General features: G+C 46.8%; 1 protein-coding gene across 2 annotated transcripts in view; it reads right to left on the bottom strand.

The window, feature by feature from the left end:
* The window catches only part of PIGL (phosphatidylinositol glycan anchor biosynthesis class L), a 111,130-nt gene that overhangs the window by 20,702 nt on the left and 76,434 nt on the right, over positions 1–13,994 (bottom strand). For both annotated transcript variants that reach the window (XM_032280203.1, XM_032280202.1), the window contains exons 4-6: positions 8,931–8,998; positions 5,535–5,566; positions 4,075–4,208 (exon numbers count right to left, since the gene is read on the bottom strand). In XM_032280203.1, coding sequence (XP_032136094.1) covers positions 4,075–4,208; positions 5,535–5,566; positions 8,931–8,998 — 234 coding nt within the window. The remainder of the gene's footprint in view (positions 1–4,074; positions 4,209–5,534; positions 5,567–8,930; positions 8,999–13,994) is intronic.

The following is a 13,994-nucleotide window of genomic DNA, read 5'->3' on the forward strand; positions in this document are numbered from 1 at the left end:
TTCAAGGAAAATTAATAGTATTAAAGTATTTGTTTTTTAAAGATTGAAAATGAAAACAAAGCTAAACTTTCAAGTTAAAGAGAAAAAACAGGCCGGGTATGGCAGCTCATGCCTGTAATCCCAGCACTTTGGGAGGTGAAGGCAGGTGGATCACTTGAGGTCAGAAGTTCGAGACCAGCCTGGCAAACATGGCGAAAACCAGTCTCTACTAAAAATACAAAAATTAGCCGAGTTCAATCGGGTGCCTGTAGTCCCAACTACTTAGGAGGCTGAGACAGGTGAATCGCTTGAACCCAGGAGGCGGAGGTTGTGGTGAGCTGAGACCACTCCAATGCATCCCAGCCTGGGTGACAGAATGAGACTCTGCCTCAAAAATAAATAAATAAATAGGCCAGGCGTGGTGGCTCATGCCTGTAATCCCAGCACTTTGGGAGGCCAAGGCAGGTGGATCACCTGAGGTTGGGAGCTTGAGACCCTAGCCTGACCAACAGGGAAAAACTCCATCTCTACTAAAAATACAAAAATAGCCAGGTGTGGTGTCACCTGCCTGTAATCCCAGCTACTCAGGAGGCTGAGGCTGGAGAATCACTTGAACCCGGGAGGTAGAGGTTGCAGTGAGCCAAGATTGCACCATTGCACTCCAGCCTGGGCAACAAGAGCAAAACTATGTCCAAAAAAAAAAAAAAAAAAAAAAAAGGGCTGGGCATGGTGGCTCATACCTGTAATCCCAGCACTTTGGGAGGCTGAGGTGGGTAGATCTCCAGGGGTCAGGAGTTCGAGACCAGTCCGACCAATATGGTGAAACCACATCTCTATTAAAAATAACAAATATTAGCCAGGTGGTGGTGTGCACCTGTAGTCCCAGCTACTGGAGAGGCTGAGACATGAGAATTGCTTGAACCTGGGAGGCAGAGGTTGCAGTGAGCCGAGATTGTGCCATTGCACTCCAGGATGGGTGACAGAGGGAGACTCTGTCTCAAAGAAAATTTAGAAAATAAAGCTAAACAAAAAAACCCCCAAACCAAAATCATTATCCTGAGTTTCTAACAAAATGGTTCTCTTAGAGATTTTTTTTCCTTTTTCCTTCCTTCCTTCTTTCTTTCTCTTTCTTTTCTTTCTCTCTCCCTCTTTCCCTCTCCCCCCATTTCTTTTTCTTTCTTTCCCTCCCTCCCTCCCTTCCTTCCTTTTTTCTCTCTCTCTCCTTTTCTCTCTCTCTCCTCTCTCTCTTTCTCCCTCCCTTCCTTCTTTCCTTTTCCTTTCTTTCCTTTCCTTAATAGAGCTGTGTTGCCCAGGCCAGATACAAACTCCTGGGCTAAACCATCTTCCCACCTCAACCTCCCAAGCAGCGGAGACTACTACAGGCACGAGCCACAGTCCCTGGCCTGGTGCTTTCACTCATTGCGCTACCCTTTTCTCTGTGAAGAACTTAAGACTACAGGGGTTGCACCTGGAGACAAAGTGAGGAACAGTTCTCTTCAGCCCACCTTCTCCCAAACTCTGATGGCACTCTGTCACCTGCTCCATGGACGGTGAAGAGTTTTCGAGAGGATGACCTGACCTGGCCTAGCTCTTCCTCCACGGCACATGTAGGCTTCTTGCAGTCAGTCCCTGGGCTCTTTACAGAGGCCCCCGGCAGGTCTGAATTCCTCTTAAACTCAATCTGGGAGCATCGCTTAATGTGTAACAGTGAAAAAGTGGTAAATCCAAATGTCCAACAGTAAGGGATTCCTGATATATCTTATGGTGCATACATACAATGGAGTAACAGGCAGCCATTGCTGTTTGAATACTGAACTAAATGGGAGAAAATGTTCATAATAAAGTTTTGATTTTTTTTTTTTTTTGGCCAGGGTCTGGCTCTGTTGCCCAGGCTGGAGTACAGTGGCTGCATCAGGGTTTATTGCAACCTTGAGCTCCTGGGCTCAAGTGATCCTCCTGCCTCAGCTTCCTGAGTAGCTGGAACCACAGACATGTGCCACCATGCCTGGCCAATTTTTTTGTAGAGATGAGATTTTGCTCTGTTGCCCAGCAAACAATCCATCCACCCCAGCCTCCAAAAGTACTGGGATTACAGGCATGCGCCACTGTGCCCAGCCCATAACATATTGTTAAAGCAGGATTTTTTGTTTTTTGTTTTGAGACAAAGTCTTTTTTTTTTTTTTTTTTTGAGACGGAGTTTTGCTCTTGTTACCCAGGCTGGAGTGCAATGGCGCGATCTCGGCTCACTGCAACCTCCGCCTCCCGGGTTCAGGCAATTCTCCTGCCTCAGCCTCCTGAGTAGCTGGGTTTACAGGCACGTGCCACCATGCCCAGCTAATTTTTTGTAGTTTTAGTAGAGACGGGATTTCACCATGTTGACCAGGATGGTCTCGATCTCTTGACCTCGTGATCCACCCGCCTCGGCCTCCCAAAGTGCTGGGATTACAGGCGTGAGCCACCGCGCCCGGCATGAGACAAAGTCTTGCTCTGTTGCCCAGGCTGGAGTACAGGAGTGTGATCTCAGCTCATCACAAACTCTACTTCCTCGGTTCAAGCGATTCTCTCGCCTCAGCCTCCTCTCCTGAGTAGCTGGGATTACAGGTGTGTGCACCATCCCTGGCTAATCTTTGTATTTTTAGTAGAGACGAGGTTTCACTTGTGAGTCACTCACTTCGGCCTCCCAAAGTGCTGGAATTACAGGCGTGAGCCACTGTACCTGGCCTTTTTTTTTTTTTTTTTTTTTTTGACAGGGTCTTGTGGGCCAAGATGACCAGGGGCAGACCTATGTTATTTCTAGTTAAATGATTACAAGCTTGCTTTGCTTTAAAGATTCATGCCACGGATCAAATATAGAGTTAAGAAAACTCCAAACAATGGTGCAGTAAAATAAAACTTGTTTAAGCCCTGTAAAAACAGAAATCAAGTGGTAACCAGGAAGCGTATAGTAAAGGCCACCTGAGAGCACTCTAAAACCCCGGAACACAGTGGTGTGGTTGCAACGCAGGAAAGACTGCTTTGATCCACAATCTCCTCCCAACATAGGGTCTGCATGAGGGTCTTGTAAAAAGGGCTTGTGCAAGAACTCTGGGAAGGAATGCAACCTCTGCTCACAAGACTCGGGAGGGTCTTTGCAGATGGGAGCTTTCAAGGCAGGAAAGCCTTGCAGGGCAGAGATCTTCTGCCTCAGGCTCCCGAGTAGCTGGGACTACAGGCGTGTGCCACCATACCCTGCTAATTTTTGTATATTTAGTAGAGACGGGGTTTCACCATATTGGCCAGGCTGGTCTCGAACTCCTGACCTCGTGGTCCACCTGCCTCAGCCTCCCAAAGTGCTGGGATTATAAGCGTGAGTCACTGCGCCAGGCCAAAGCAGGTTTTAAATAAGCACTGTGTAATCCCATTTGAAATGTGTATACACATGCACTATATATACACACATGAGTAGGGCCGGATGCTGTGACTCACACCTGTAATCCCTGTACTTTGGGAGGCCGAGGTGGGTGGATCACCTGAGGTCAGGAGTTCGAGACCAGCCTGGCCAACATGGTGAAACCTCACCTGTACTAAAAATACAAAAAATTAGCCAGGCATAGTGGCAGGCACCTGTAATCCCAGCTACTCAGAAGGCTGAGGCAGGAGAATCGCTTGAACCCGGGAGGTGGAGGTTGCAGTGAGCAGAGATTGCACCTCAGCCTGGGCAACAAGAGCCAAACTCCATCTCAAAAAAATAAAAAATAAAAAAGAGTAGCCCAACATGTTAATAAGGATTACCTCCAATTGGTGGGACTGCAGGTAATTGTTCTTATTTTTATTTTCTTTGACACTTTTATGTTTTTCAAGATTTTCTGCAATGAGCATGTGTTATTTACTTTTAGAAAAAGCATATATTATTGTTATAATTAGAAAAAAGGCTAAAGTCATTGAAAAATCTATGCTTCCCAAGATCTAGCTGGCCTAGCCGCAACTCTCAGAGACAGATGCTGAACCACTGTGGAAGGCCTTCGGTTAGGGCTTCTGCAGAGGTGGGGTTTTGAGGAGACAGAGGGTCTGGGGCAGAGATCTGAGTTGGGGTGCCCAGGAATTTACAATCCTCACCTTGGCCTGTGCCACTTCTTTGCTGTTGAGCACAAAGAGGACATCCTGCGTATGAAGCAGGGACAAGGGCAGATCCAGAAAGGAGATGTACTTGCGCAGCACATTCACAGACTGAAGCGTGAGCACAGAACACCCTGGTTGGGGAAGAGACAGAGAGAAGTGAAGTGCCTTAGGCCTCCAGCCAGACTTTACCCTGAGCGCCCTCCCTCTACCTTGTGGCTCAGGCCAGGGCAAGACAGTGGCCACGGTGTTGTCAGGTGTTTCTGTGGCACCAAAGCTGCTCTTTGCCTGTCATTCTTGCAGCTAGAAGGAGTAAAAGGGCCACAGAAGACCTGGCTGGCTACCCTCTACCCCTGCCTCGTGCCCTACCAAAAAAAGGTTGGTTGCTAGAGGTTGAGATTTGGCTACCTCAAAGCCAAAGGAAAGGTGAAAGTGACAGGAATTACTGTATTGGGAGGCTAGAGACCTGGTTCCAGCTCTATCAGTCAAGAATTGACAGACTTGGCAAAGTCCCTTAACCACTCTGAGTCTCTCTCTTTTTTTTTTTTTTGAGATGGAGTTTTGCTTTTGTTACCCAGGCTGGAGTGCAATGGCGTGATCTCGGCTCACCGCAACCTCCACCTCCTGGGTTCAGGCAATTCTCCTGCCTCAGCCTCCCTAGCAGCTGGGACTGCAGGCGTGCGCCACCATGCCCAGCTAATTTTTTGTATTTTTAGTAGAGAAGGGGTTTCACCATGTTGACCAGGATGGTCTCGATCTCTTGACCTCGTGATCCACCCGTCTCGGCCTCCCAAAGTGCTGGGATTATAGGTGTGAGCCACCGCGCCCGGCCTATGAGTCTGTTTTCTAATCTGTAAAATGGTGTTGACAGTGTGAGACCTGCCTGTAACTCACAGGATTGATATAAGAATCAAACAAACTATGGTCATATTCCAAAGACTTCATGGCTTGCTAAGCTCCCTTCAGTCTTTCCACACAGAAAGGGCATGAACTATTTATGCATTCATTCACTGAATCTTCATATCGATCCTGTGAAGTATGACAGACCAGAAACTGGCCTAAGCTTGGAGGTCATGCAGTAAATGGTCAGGTGGGTTAGGAAGAGTTCCTCACTCAGGCATATTGGTCCATCAAGCATAGCAGTCATTTACAACCCGGCTAATTGTTTGGGGAACGAGATTGAGTTCAGACTGGAAGAATGCCAGAGGTGTGAAAAAGCTAGACAGGTTCGGGGCAAACCTGGCCTCCCACTCATCCAGAGGTGGCCCTGCAGGCAGGCACTTGCTGGTAGATACAGCCTGCCAAGTACCCTGAGCTTAGACAGGGAGAGTGTGATGGCCTCCTCCACCCCTGCCTCTGCTCGGCCTAGGGCAGATCTCTGTGGATTTGCAAGTTTCCCTCCCATAAGTTTCTCAGAGTGACAGTATATCGTGGCCCTTTGCAAAAGGGACAAGCCTTACCTTTAGGTAACTTTCCTTCTGAGTACAGGGCCCTGGAGGAAGGAAAGGACAAGAGTGAGAGCAGCAAGAATCATTTCCTTTGTAGGTAACAGTAAGGGCCTTCAGAGGAAAGCCTGCCACACCCATGGTCCCCTCCATGTGAGTTTCAGGTGGATTCTTTTGCACAAATCACCGTATAGATTTCCAGGATCCCGTACCTCTGGCAACAGGTGAAGGAACCAGGATGGGCACTTTAGCCAAGGACAGCCAATCCAGAGGCTGGTCTGTGGCTTGTGAAGTACCATGGTCCAAGCTTTGCCCATTAGAGAAAGGAGGTAACTGCTGCACTCTTCATAGTTTTTCTTTTGAAATTGTAATGTGAGTATGGTGGGGGAATATTTTACAATGCTGACTGATCTCTCTTCCCTGATACTTCCTTTCTGCTTTCTGACCTCCCCATACCTACCTTCTGACAGTGAAGGGCATTCTGTGCTCACCGTCTTAAGGGCAGGGGAGTACTAACTGCAATGAGCACCAGCTCTTTTCCCCACTTTGTTGTTTGGAAAGCTGGGACAGAGAAGGATTGGGAAGGTAGCACACAGACACACATACTCACATGAACAAGGACTCTTAGGAGCAGGGGTTAAAGAAGAGAAGTGGAGAGGGAATTGACAAACTCATGGAACTGACTGCCTGGCAGAGCCTGAGAGATAGAAAAACCTGAAAAAGCTTTCTGGGGTTCTGAGAATGAGGTGGCTTGTCCTGTACTCTGGGCAAAGCCCTGTAGATATTCTGATATCCAGGGAAAGCAGTGAGCACTGGAGGCATCTGTCTGAAAATAGAGCTTACAGCCCTTCAAGCCACAGAGGAAGCTGTGCTGAGGAGGGCTGGGGAGCAAGCCCTGGGGACAGGGGGACCAAGGGGCCGCTGTGGGGAGGGAAGCCAGGAAGAGACTGAGAGAAGTAGCCAGAAAGGCCAGAGCAGGGAGGGCAAGCTGGTGCCATATCAGCCAAGGCAGCATTGCCGTGAGGGACAGGCAGGGCCAAATGCCACAGAAAGGTCAAGGTGGCTGAGGACTAAGGTGAGTCTAGTGAATTTAGCAGACAGGAGATGACTGTGGAGAAAAAAGTCTTAGTATATTGGTGGCATGACCATGAATTGTTTTATTTGAAGCACAGTGGCCCACCTTCGTGCTGAGAGCCTGTGGCATGCCAGCCTCTTCTGAGGAAAATGGCCCCAGGCAGTTCTATCTACACAGAGTTGTTCCCTTGGATTCTGTGCCCAGAATGACACCTTCTCTGCTTTCCCCACTTCAGTGGTGACTGGACCAGGAATGGGACCGGGTACTCAACCTCAAGTGCCCCAGCACCCTGCCTGTTGAGGTATTCTTAGTTTCTTTGCAACAGACCTGACCTGATCCTTTCTCTGGTGCAGTGTAAATTCTTGGTGAGAAATCACCAGGCTCAGTGTGCATCCAGAATGAGGTGGGACCATTTTCCATTTCTCCGTGGGGCTTGCTGTCCATGCTAGTCTTGGAAGCTCAAGGCCTCAGAGTAACCATGTGGTTGGAAAAACCCCTATGGGGCTGCATCATTTTTCCATATATTGTCAAAAAACATTTTTATTTCACACTGTAACCAGGAATCTGAAGGGACCTAATGCAACTAACAACATGTCTCCTCTAAAGCTGTGGCACTGGCTGGACCAGGAACTGAATAGTCTTTACAGGGAGAGCAGTCTAGTCTTCCTTCATTCCACAGTCAAGGAAATAGGAAAGCAGCCTAGAAAGAGGATGTGGGTAAAATTCTAGCATCTTCCACCAAGTGACGTAAAATGTACAGACAAGGAGGCTCTTCAGTTTAGGTTGGTCTTCACATGCATCTGACAGAATAATGAATGGAGAACCAGGATTCCTGAATTCTGCCTCTGCCATAGTTTCACCCTGCAGTGTTGGGCAAACCACTTCACAGCCTCAGTAAAATGAGGTGGCTGGACTTAATAGTTGGAGAGGTCATTTCCAACTTTACATATTGCATTGCCTCAGTCTGAGTGTTGAGCATGTTTAGAAGGTTATCAAATAAGTCCTTCCCTTCAAGTTGTTCCTTTCCTTCCTCAGGAGCTGGGACAGGCCTGCCACACCACTGATCAGGGGCTCGGGAGAAGCACTTTGCTAGGGGACAGGAAACATGTCCATGTTTGTGTGACTCAACATCATTCAATATCTTTGAGTTTGAATTTTATTTTTATTTTATTAATATTATTATTATTATTATTATTATTTGAGACAGAGTTTTGCTCTCGTTGCCCAGGTTGGAGTGTAATGGCGTAATCTCAGCTCACTGCAACCTCCACCTCCCAGGTTCAAGTGATTCTCCTGCCTCCTGAGTAGCTGGGATTACAGGCATGCACCACCACGCCCAGCTAATTTTGTTTGTTTGTTTGTTTTTTGAGACAGAGTTTCACTCTTGTTGCCCAGGCTGGAGTGCATTGGTGCAATCTTGGCTCACTGCAACCACCGTCTCCTGGGTTGAAGGGATTCTCCTGCCTCAGCCTCCTGGGTAACTGGGATTACAGGCATGTGCCACCATGCCCGGCTAATTTTATATTTTTAGTAGAGACAGGGTTTCTCCATGTTGGTCAGGCTGGTCTCAAACTCCTGACCTCAGAAGATCCACCCACCTCAGCCTCCCAAAATGCTGGGATTATAGGCGTGAGCCACCGTGCCCAGCCTAATTTTGTATTTTTAGTAGAGATGGGGCTTCTCCACGTTGGTTGGGCTGGTCTTGAACTCCTGACCTCAGGTAATCCTCCTGCCTTGGCTTCCCAAAGTTCTGGGATTACAGGCGTGAGCCACCGTGGCTGGTCACATTTTATTTTTATTGATAAAATGTAAATAAATATTAGTAAAATAGGGTGACTGTAAAGAACAAAAGCATTTCATATTATATATGTATATCCTCCTTCTCCAAAGAAAGATTTGAGAATTGTATAAAATACGTGAAGGAAGTGAGAATGAGGGAAGAAGAAGATGGTGGAGCCGGAGGTGCACTGTGTCACAGCACTCATTCCTTAAAGTCTTGTCCATGTGCCACAGGGGTGGCCAATTTGACCCTCAAGCTTCCTGTGGCCACAGAGAAGAGATGAATAAAGTCAGCTACCCCATTTGCAGTATTCAGTGTGTAAAAAACAATTCAGCTGTTCAGGAGATGAGCATTTGCACTAGGATTTGAGAGAGATTTCTCAGAGAGAGGACGTGGTAAGATGCAGTCAGCAACATGGCCAAAAAGGGCTTGATGATAAGCCAGCAGTGAGTTTCATGGGCTAGATAAAAAGTAGGAAAGTGCTTTAGACTTTAAACCATGAGCCCTAATCAAATGAACAAACCCTCCCCCACCTCCATCACCCGGAAAATCATACCTCACGGCTGCATACAGAGCAATGTGATTGCTGTGGCCACTTACTCCCCCTGCGTCGAAAGTCACCACCTGTAGAGAAACATAGGGTTTTCACTTATGACTGTCTGAATGCCTTCTCCACCGTCTCAACTTCAATGGAGCTCAACTTCAATGCCTCCTCAACCGTCTCAACTTCCCAAGGGAAGGAGAGGAGAGAACAAAACCCTGAATCTTGTCAAACATAGCCTGTATCTGAAGTGACTTCGGAGCAGATCAGTGGTGTGCAGCTAGTGCTGTGGTTGACCATGCAGAGACTGTTTCTCTGGGTTTGACACTTGACTCTTGTTCCTAGCCAGTGGAGCAGAGTGGAATTCAGCCATGATAGCAACTTGGGTTCAGAATATCTTTGTTGCTTATCGGTTTAACCATTGATGAGGACATTTAACATTCCTGGCTAGCTTCTAAGTGAACTCTGTTGATGCAGATGCAGTCTGATTTATTGGTTCTCTTTTTCTCATGCCATACTGAGGGCAAAAAAAGCTTTGAGGGACAATGTCCACCTTGTCCTGGGATTGAGTTCATGGAAAAAGTGTATTTATTCATAGACTGCCTCTGTTTCCATTTTCACAGATATATCAACATCTATTTATTAACTACAAGCTCAGTCTGTATTCCAACATTTCATTTCTACACAAATAAAGAAAAAACGAATAATTTGAATAATAATAAAAAGGCTAACTGAATAATGAAAGAAACGTTAAAAAGACAACAAGTACTCAAGAGAAGGATAGAATGGTTGATTAGGGGTGATGGAAAGAGGCAAGCTGTCTCCAAGGAAAGGTGACCGGGCGAGGTGGCTCAGGACTGTAATCCCAGAACTTTGGGAGGGGCCGAGGTGGGTGGATCACGAGATTAGGAGATTGAAACAATCTTGGCTAACATGGTGAAACCCCATCTCTACTAAAAAAAAATACAAAACATTAGCCGGGGCATGGTGGTGTGTGCCTATAGTCCCAGCTACTCCGGAGGCTGAGGCAGGAGAATCGCTTGAACCCAGGAGGCAGAGGTTTCAGTGAGCCAAGATTGCACCACTGCACTCCAGCCTGGGTGACAGAGTAAGACTCTGTCTCAAAAAAAAAAAGAAAGGTGACCATACTGCATGGATGAAGGAACCTGGAACTAGGATTGGAAGGGATTTACTCTTGGTCTTCCTATTTTAAACTGTAAAGTATAGTGACTTCATGTACAGCAAGCCCTCTGTTACAATAAGAGCAGCTAACATTTATTGAGCACAGGGATAGTACTAACTCTATCTTACACCTAAGGAAGTTCAGGAAGCAGAGGCTGAAGATGGTGGAGCTGTTCTTGGAGTTGGTATCTTTCTGACTCCACAGTCCATGCCCTTTGCCAGCATTCCCTATGTGAGAAGGCACGCTAGGCTGCAGGAGGAAGCACTATGTAAGAATCAGAAGACTTTTGGGAGGACGAAGTGGGCAGACACTTGAGGTCAGGAGTTCGAGACCAGCCTGGCCAACATGGTGAAACCTCGTCTCTACTAAAAATACAAAAATGAGCTGGGTGTGGTGGCATGCACACACCACAGGAGGTAATCCGAGCTCCTCAGGAGGCTGAGGCAGGATAATTGCTTTAGCCTGGGAGGCAGAGGTTGTAGTGAGCCAACATCATGCCACTGCACTCCAGCCTGGGAGATGAGTGAAACTCCATCTCAAAAAAAAAAAAAAAAAGATTCAGAAGACCTGCACTCTTATTCTGACAGCTGCCAACCAACTACATGAGTTTAGATTAGTTATTCTTTCTCCTGGGGTCTGGAAGAGCTCATCTGTGAGGAGATGGGGTATTCTAGGCAGGCAAACACTCTGGTTAGAAGGATTATGAGAGTCATTAATGGATACCTTATTTGAAAGGTAAGTACATAGTGAACTTCACTGTTCATGGCACAGAACACACCACGTGCACACACACACACTTTTTAATAATTCAGAAGGCAGGCTGGGCACTGTGGCTCACACCTCTAATCCCAGCACTTTGGGAGGCCGAGGCAAATGGATCATAAGGTCAAGAGGTCGAGACCATCCTGACCAATATGGTGAAACCCTGTCTCTACTAAAAATACAAAAATTAGCTGGGCATGGTGGTGAGTGCCTATAGTCCCAGCTACTCAGGAGGCTGAGGCAGGAGAATTGCTTGAACCTGGGAGGTGGAGGTTGCCGTGAGCGAGATCACACTACTGCACTCCAGCCTAGTGACAGAGTGAGACTCCATCTCAAAAATAACAATAATAAGACCGGCGCAGTGGCTCACGCCTGTAATCCCAGCACTTTGGGAGGCCGAGGCGGGTGGATCACAAGGTCAAGAGATCAAGACCATCCTGGTCAATATGGTAAAACCTTGTCTCTACTAAAAAAAAAAAAATACAAAAATTAGCTGGGCATGGTGGTGCACACCTGTAGTCCTAGCTACTCAGGAGGCTGAGGTGGGAGAATTGCTTGAACCATGGAGGCGGAGGTTGTGGTGAGCTGAGATCGTGCCATTGCACTCCAGCCTGGGTAACAAGAGTGAAACTCTGTCTCAAAATAATAAAATAATAATAATAATAATAATAATTCAGGCCGGGTGCAGTGGCTCATGCCTGTAATCCCAGCACTTTGGGAGGCTGAGGCATGTGGATCACGAGGTCAAGAGTTCAAGACCAGCCTGGCCAACATGGTAAAACCCCATCTCTACTAAAAATACAAAAATTAGCCAGGCGTGGTAGCATGGACCTGTAATCCCAGCTACTCAGGAGGCTGAGGCAGGAGAATTGCTTGAACCCAGGAGGCAGAGGTTGCAGTGAGCAGAGATAGCACCATTGCATTCCAGCTTGGGCGATGGAGTGAGACTCTGTCTCAAAAAAAAAAAAAATTCAGAGGCCAGGCGTGGTGGCTCATGTCTGTAATCCAAGCACTTTGGAGGCCAAGGCGGCGGATCACCTGAGGTTGAGAGTTCAAGACCAGCCTGACCAACATGGTGAAACCCCATTTAAAAAAAAGCAAATTCAGAAGAATTTCAGGATCCTGCAACTTTAGAGTTATCACCATGAGCCTCACCTCAATTTATTACCTTGTTGACAAAGTCAACAGAAGTGGTGGGTAATGGAAGAATTTTAACAACAGAATTCCATAATTCAACTAAAGTCTTCTAATGACTAATGTTTATATTTCTCTATCTCTCTCTCACTCTCTTTTTTTTTTTTCTTTTGTGACAGTCTTGCTCTGTCACCCAAGCTAAGCAACAAGAGCGACTCCAGCCTAGGCAACAAGAGCGAGACCCCCATCTTGCTACAAAAACGAAAAGTGTACAGCAGTAAATGGTAGTGTATCTCAACTCCAAGTCTGTTGCCATCGGATGAAGCTGGCTAGCACTCTTGCTGGATGAATATTAAATGGGTGCTGGAGGGCAGTCCCTTGGCTAGGGAATTCGGGGTCACATGAAGTTCAGCTTAATCACTTTTGAAATTCTCCAGTCTGTTTTTTCTCTCATCCTACAACTTACAGTGTTGTATTTGTAGCAACTGTATTTGTAGCACGATGGGGGTCTCATCCTCCCCGTTCTGTTGCAAGCAGGGCTGAGCTGAACTGTATTTAGCTCTCTGAACTTTGCAGATTTGTACATGACAGTGGCACCTGTCATTCTTTACAAAACTCTATCCACTTTTATTTTTTCCTAACTTGCAAATATATTTGTTCAAATAAAATCTTACCCAGGCTCCAATAAATAAGAGGTAACCATGGAGCTGCTCTGGTTTCTAAGATACTGTTTCTTACCTAGAGATAGTTTTGCCCCAGGATTATTTGGTAACTTCTGGAGTTTTTTTTGTTGTTGTTCTCTCTCTCTCTCTTTTTTTTTTTTTTGAGACAGGGTCTCATTCTGTCGCCTAGGGTGGAGTGCAGTGATGCCATCACGCTCACTGCAGCCTCAACCTCCCAGGCTCAAGTCGATTCTCCCACCTCAGACTCCTGAGTAGCTGGGACTATAAGTACATGCTACCACACCTAGCTAATTTTAAAATTTTTTTGTAGAGGCAGGGTCTCACTGTGTTGCCCAGGCTGGTCTCAAGCCATCCACCTACTGCCTGAGCCTCCCAAAGTGTTGGAATTACAGTTGTGAGCCACTGTGTGCAGCCTGGAGACTGTTTTATGGTGACAATTGAGGCGGGGGATTGCTGCTGACGTCTAGTGGGTAGAAGCCAGAGATGCCGCTAAACACTCTTCCATGCACAGAGCCAACCCCCACACCAAATTATCCAGTCCCAAATGTGCAATAGTGCCCCACCGACACATCCTGCTCTATAGGAGCAAGGACTAAGTGCTTCCGGCTCACTCTTGTATTTCCAGTTCACCACCTATAGTGAATGTCCCACATTGGGTACTCAGTAAATATTTATTGAATGAAAATTGAAGGCCAGGCGCCGTGGCTTACGCCTGTAATCCTAGCACTTTGGGAGGCTGAGGTGGGTGGATCACCTGAGGTCAGGAGTTCAAGACCAGCCTGGCCATCATGGTGAAACCCCATCTTAAAAAAAAAAAAAACCAAAAAAAACCAAGAAAATTGAGGTAAGGGGGTTGAGGCCCAGGACCTAACCTGCTTAACACCCAGAGAAGACATTACTACCCACCTGGCCTGCTTTCCAAGGATGGCAGCTTTGCATTTTTCTTTTTAAAGTTTATTTTTATTTTATTTTTTAAAAATAGATATGGGCTGAGGGGCAGTGTATGAAAAACTATTTAAAAACATAAAATAAGGCCAGGCGCAGTGGCTCAAGCCTGTAATCCCAGCACTTTGGGAGGCTGAGGAGGGTGGATCACAAGGTCAAGAGATCGAGACCATCCTGGTCAACATGGTGAAACCCCGTCTCTACTAAAAATACAAAAAATTAGCTGGGCATGGTGGCACGTGCCTGTAATCCCAGCTACTCAGGAGGCTGAGGCAGGAGAATTGCCTGAACCCAGGAGACGGAGGTTGCGGTGAGCCGAGATCGCGCCATTGCACTCCAGCCTGGGTAACAAGAGTGAAACTCCGTCTCAAA

The sequence above is a fragment of the Sapajus apella genome, unplaced genomic scaffold, assembly GCF_009761245.1.
Source record: "Sapajus apella isolate SASKATOON/1434 unplaced genomic scaffold, GSC_monkey_1.0 scaffold12, whole genome shotgun sequence".
NCBI classification, from domain to species: Eukaryota; Metazoa; Chordata; class Mammalia; order Primates; family Cebidae; genus Sapajus; species Sapajus apella.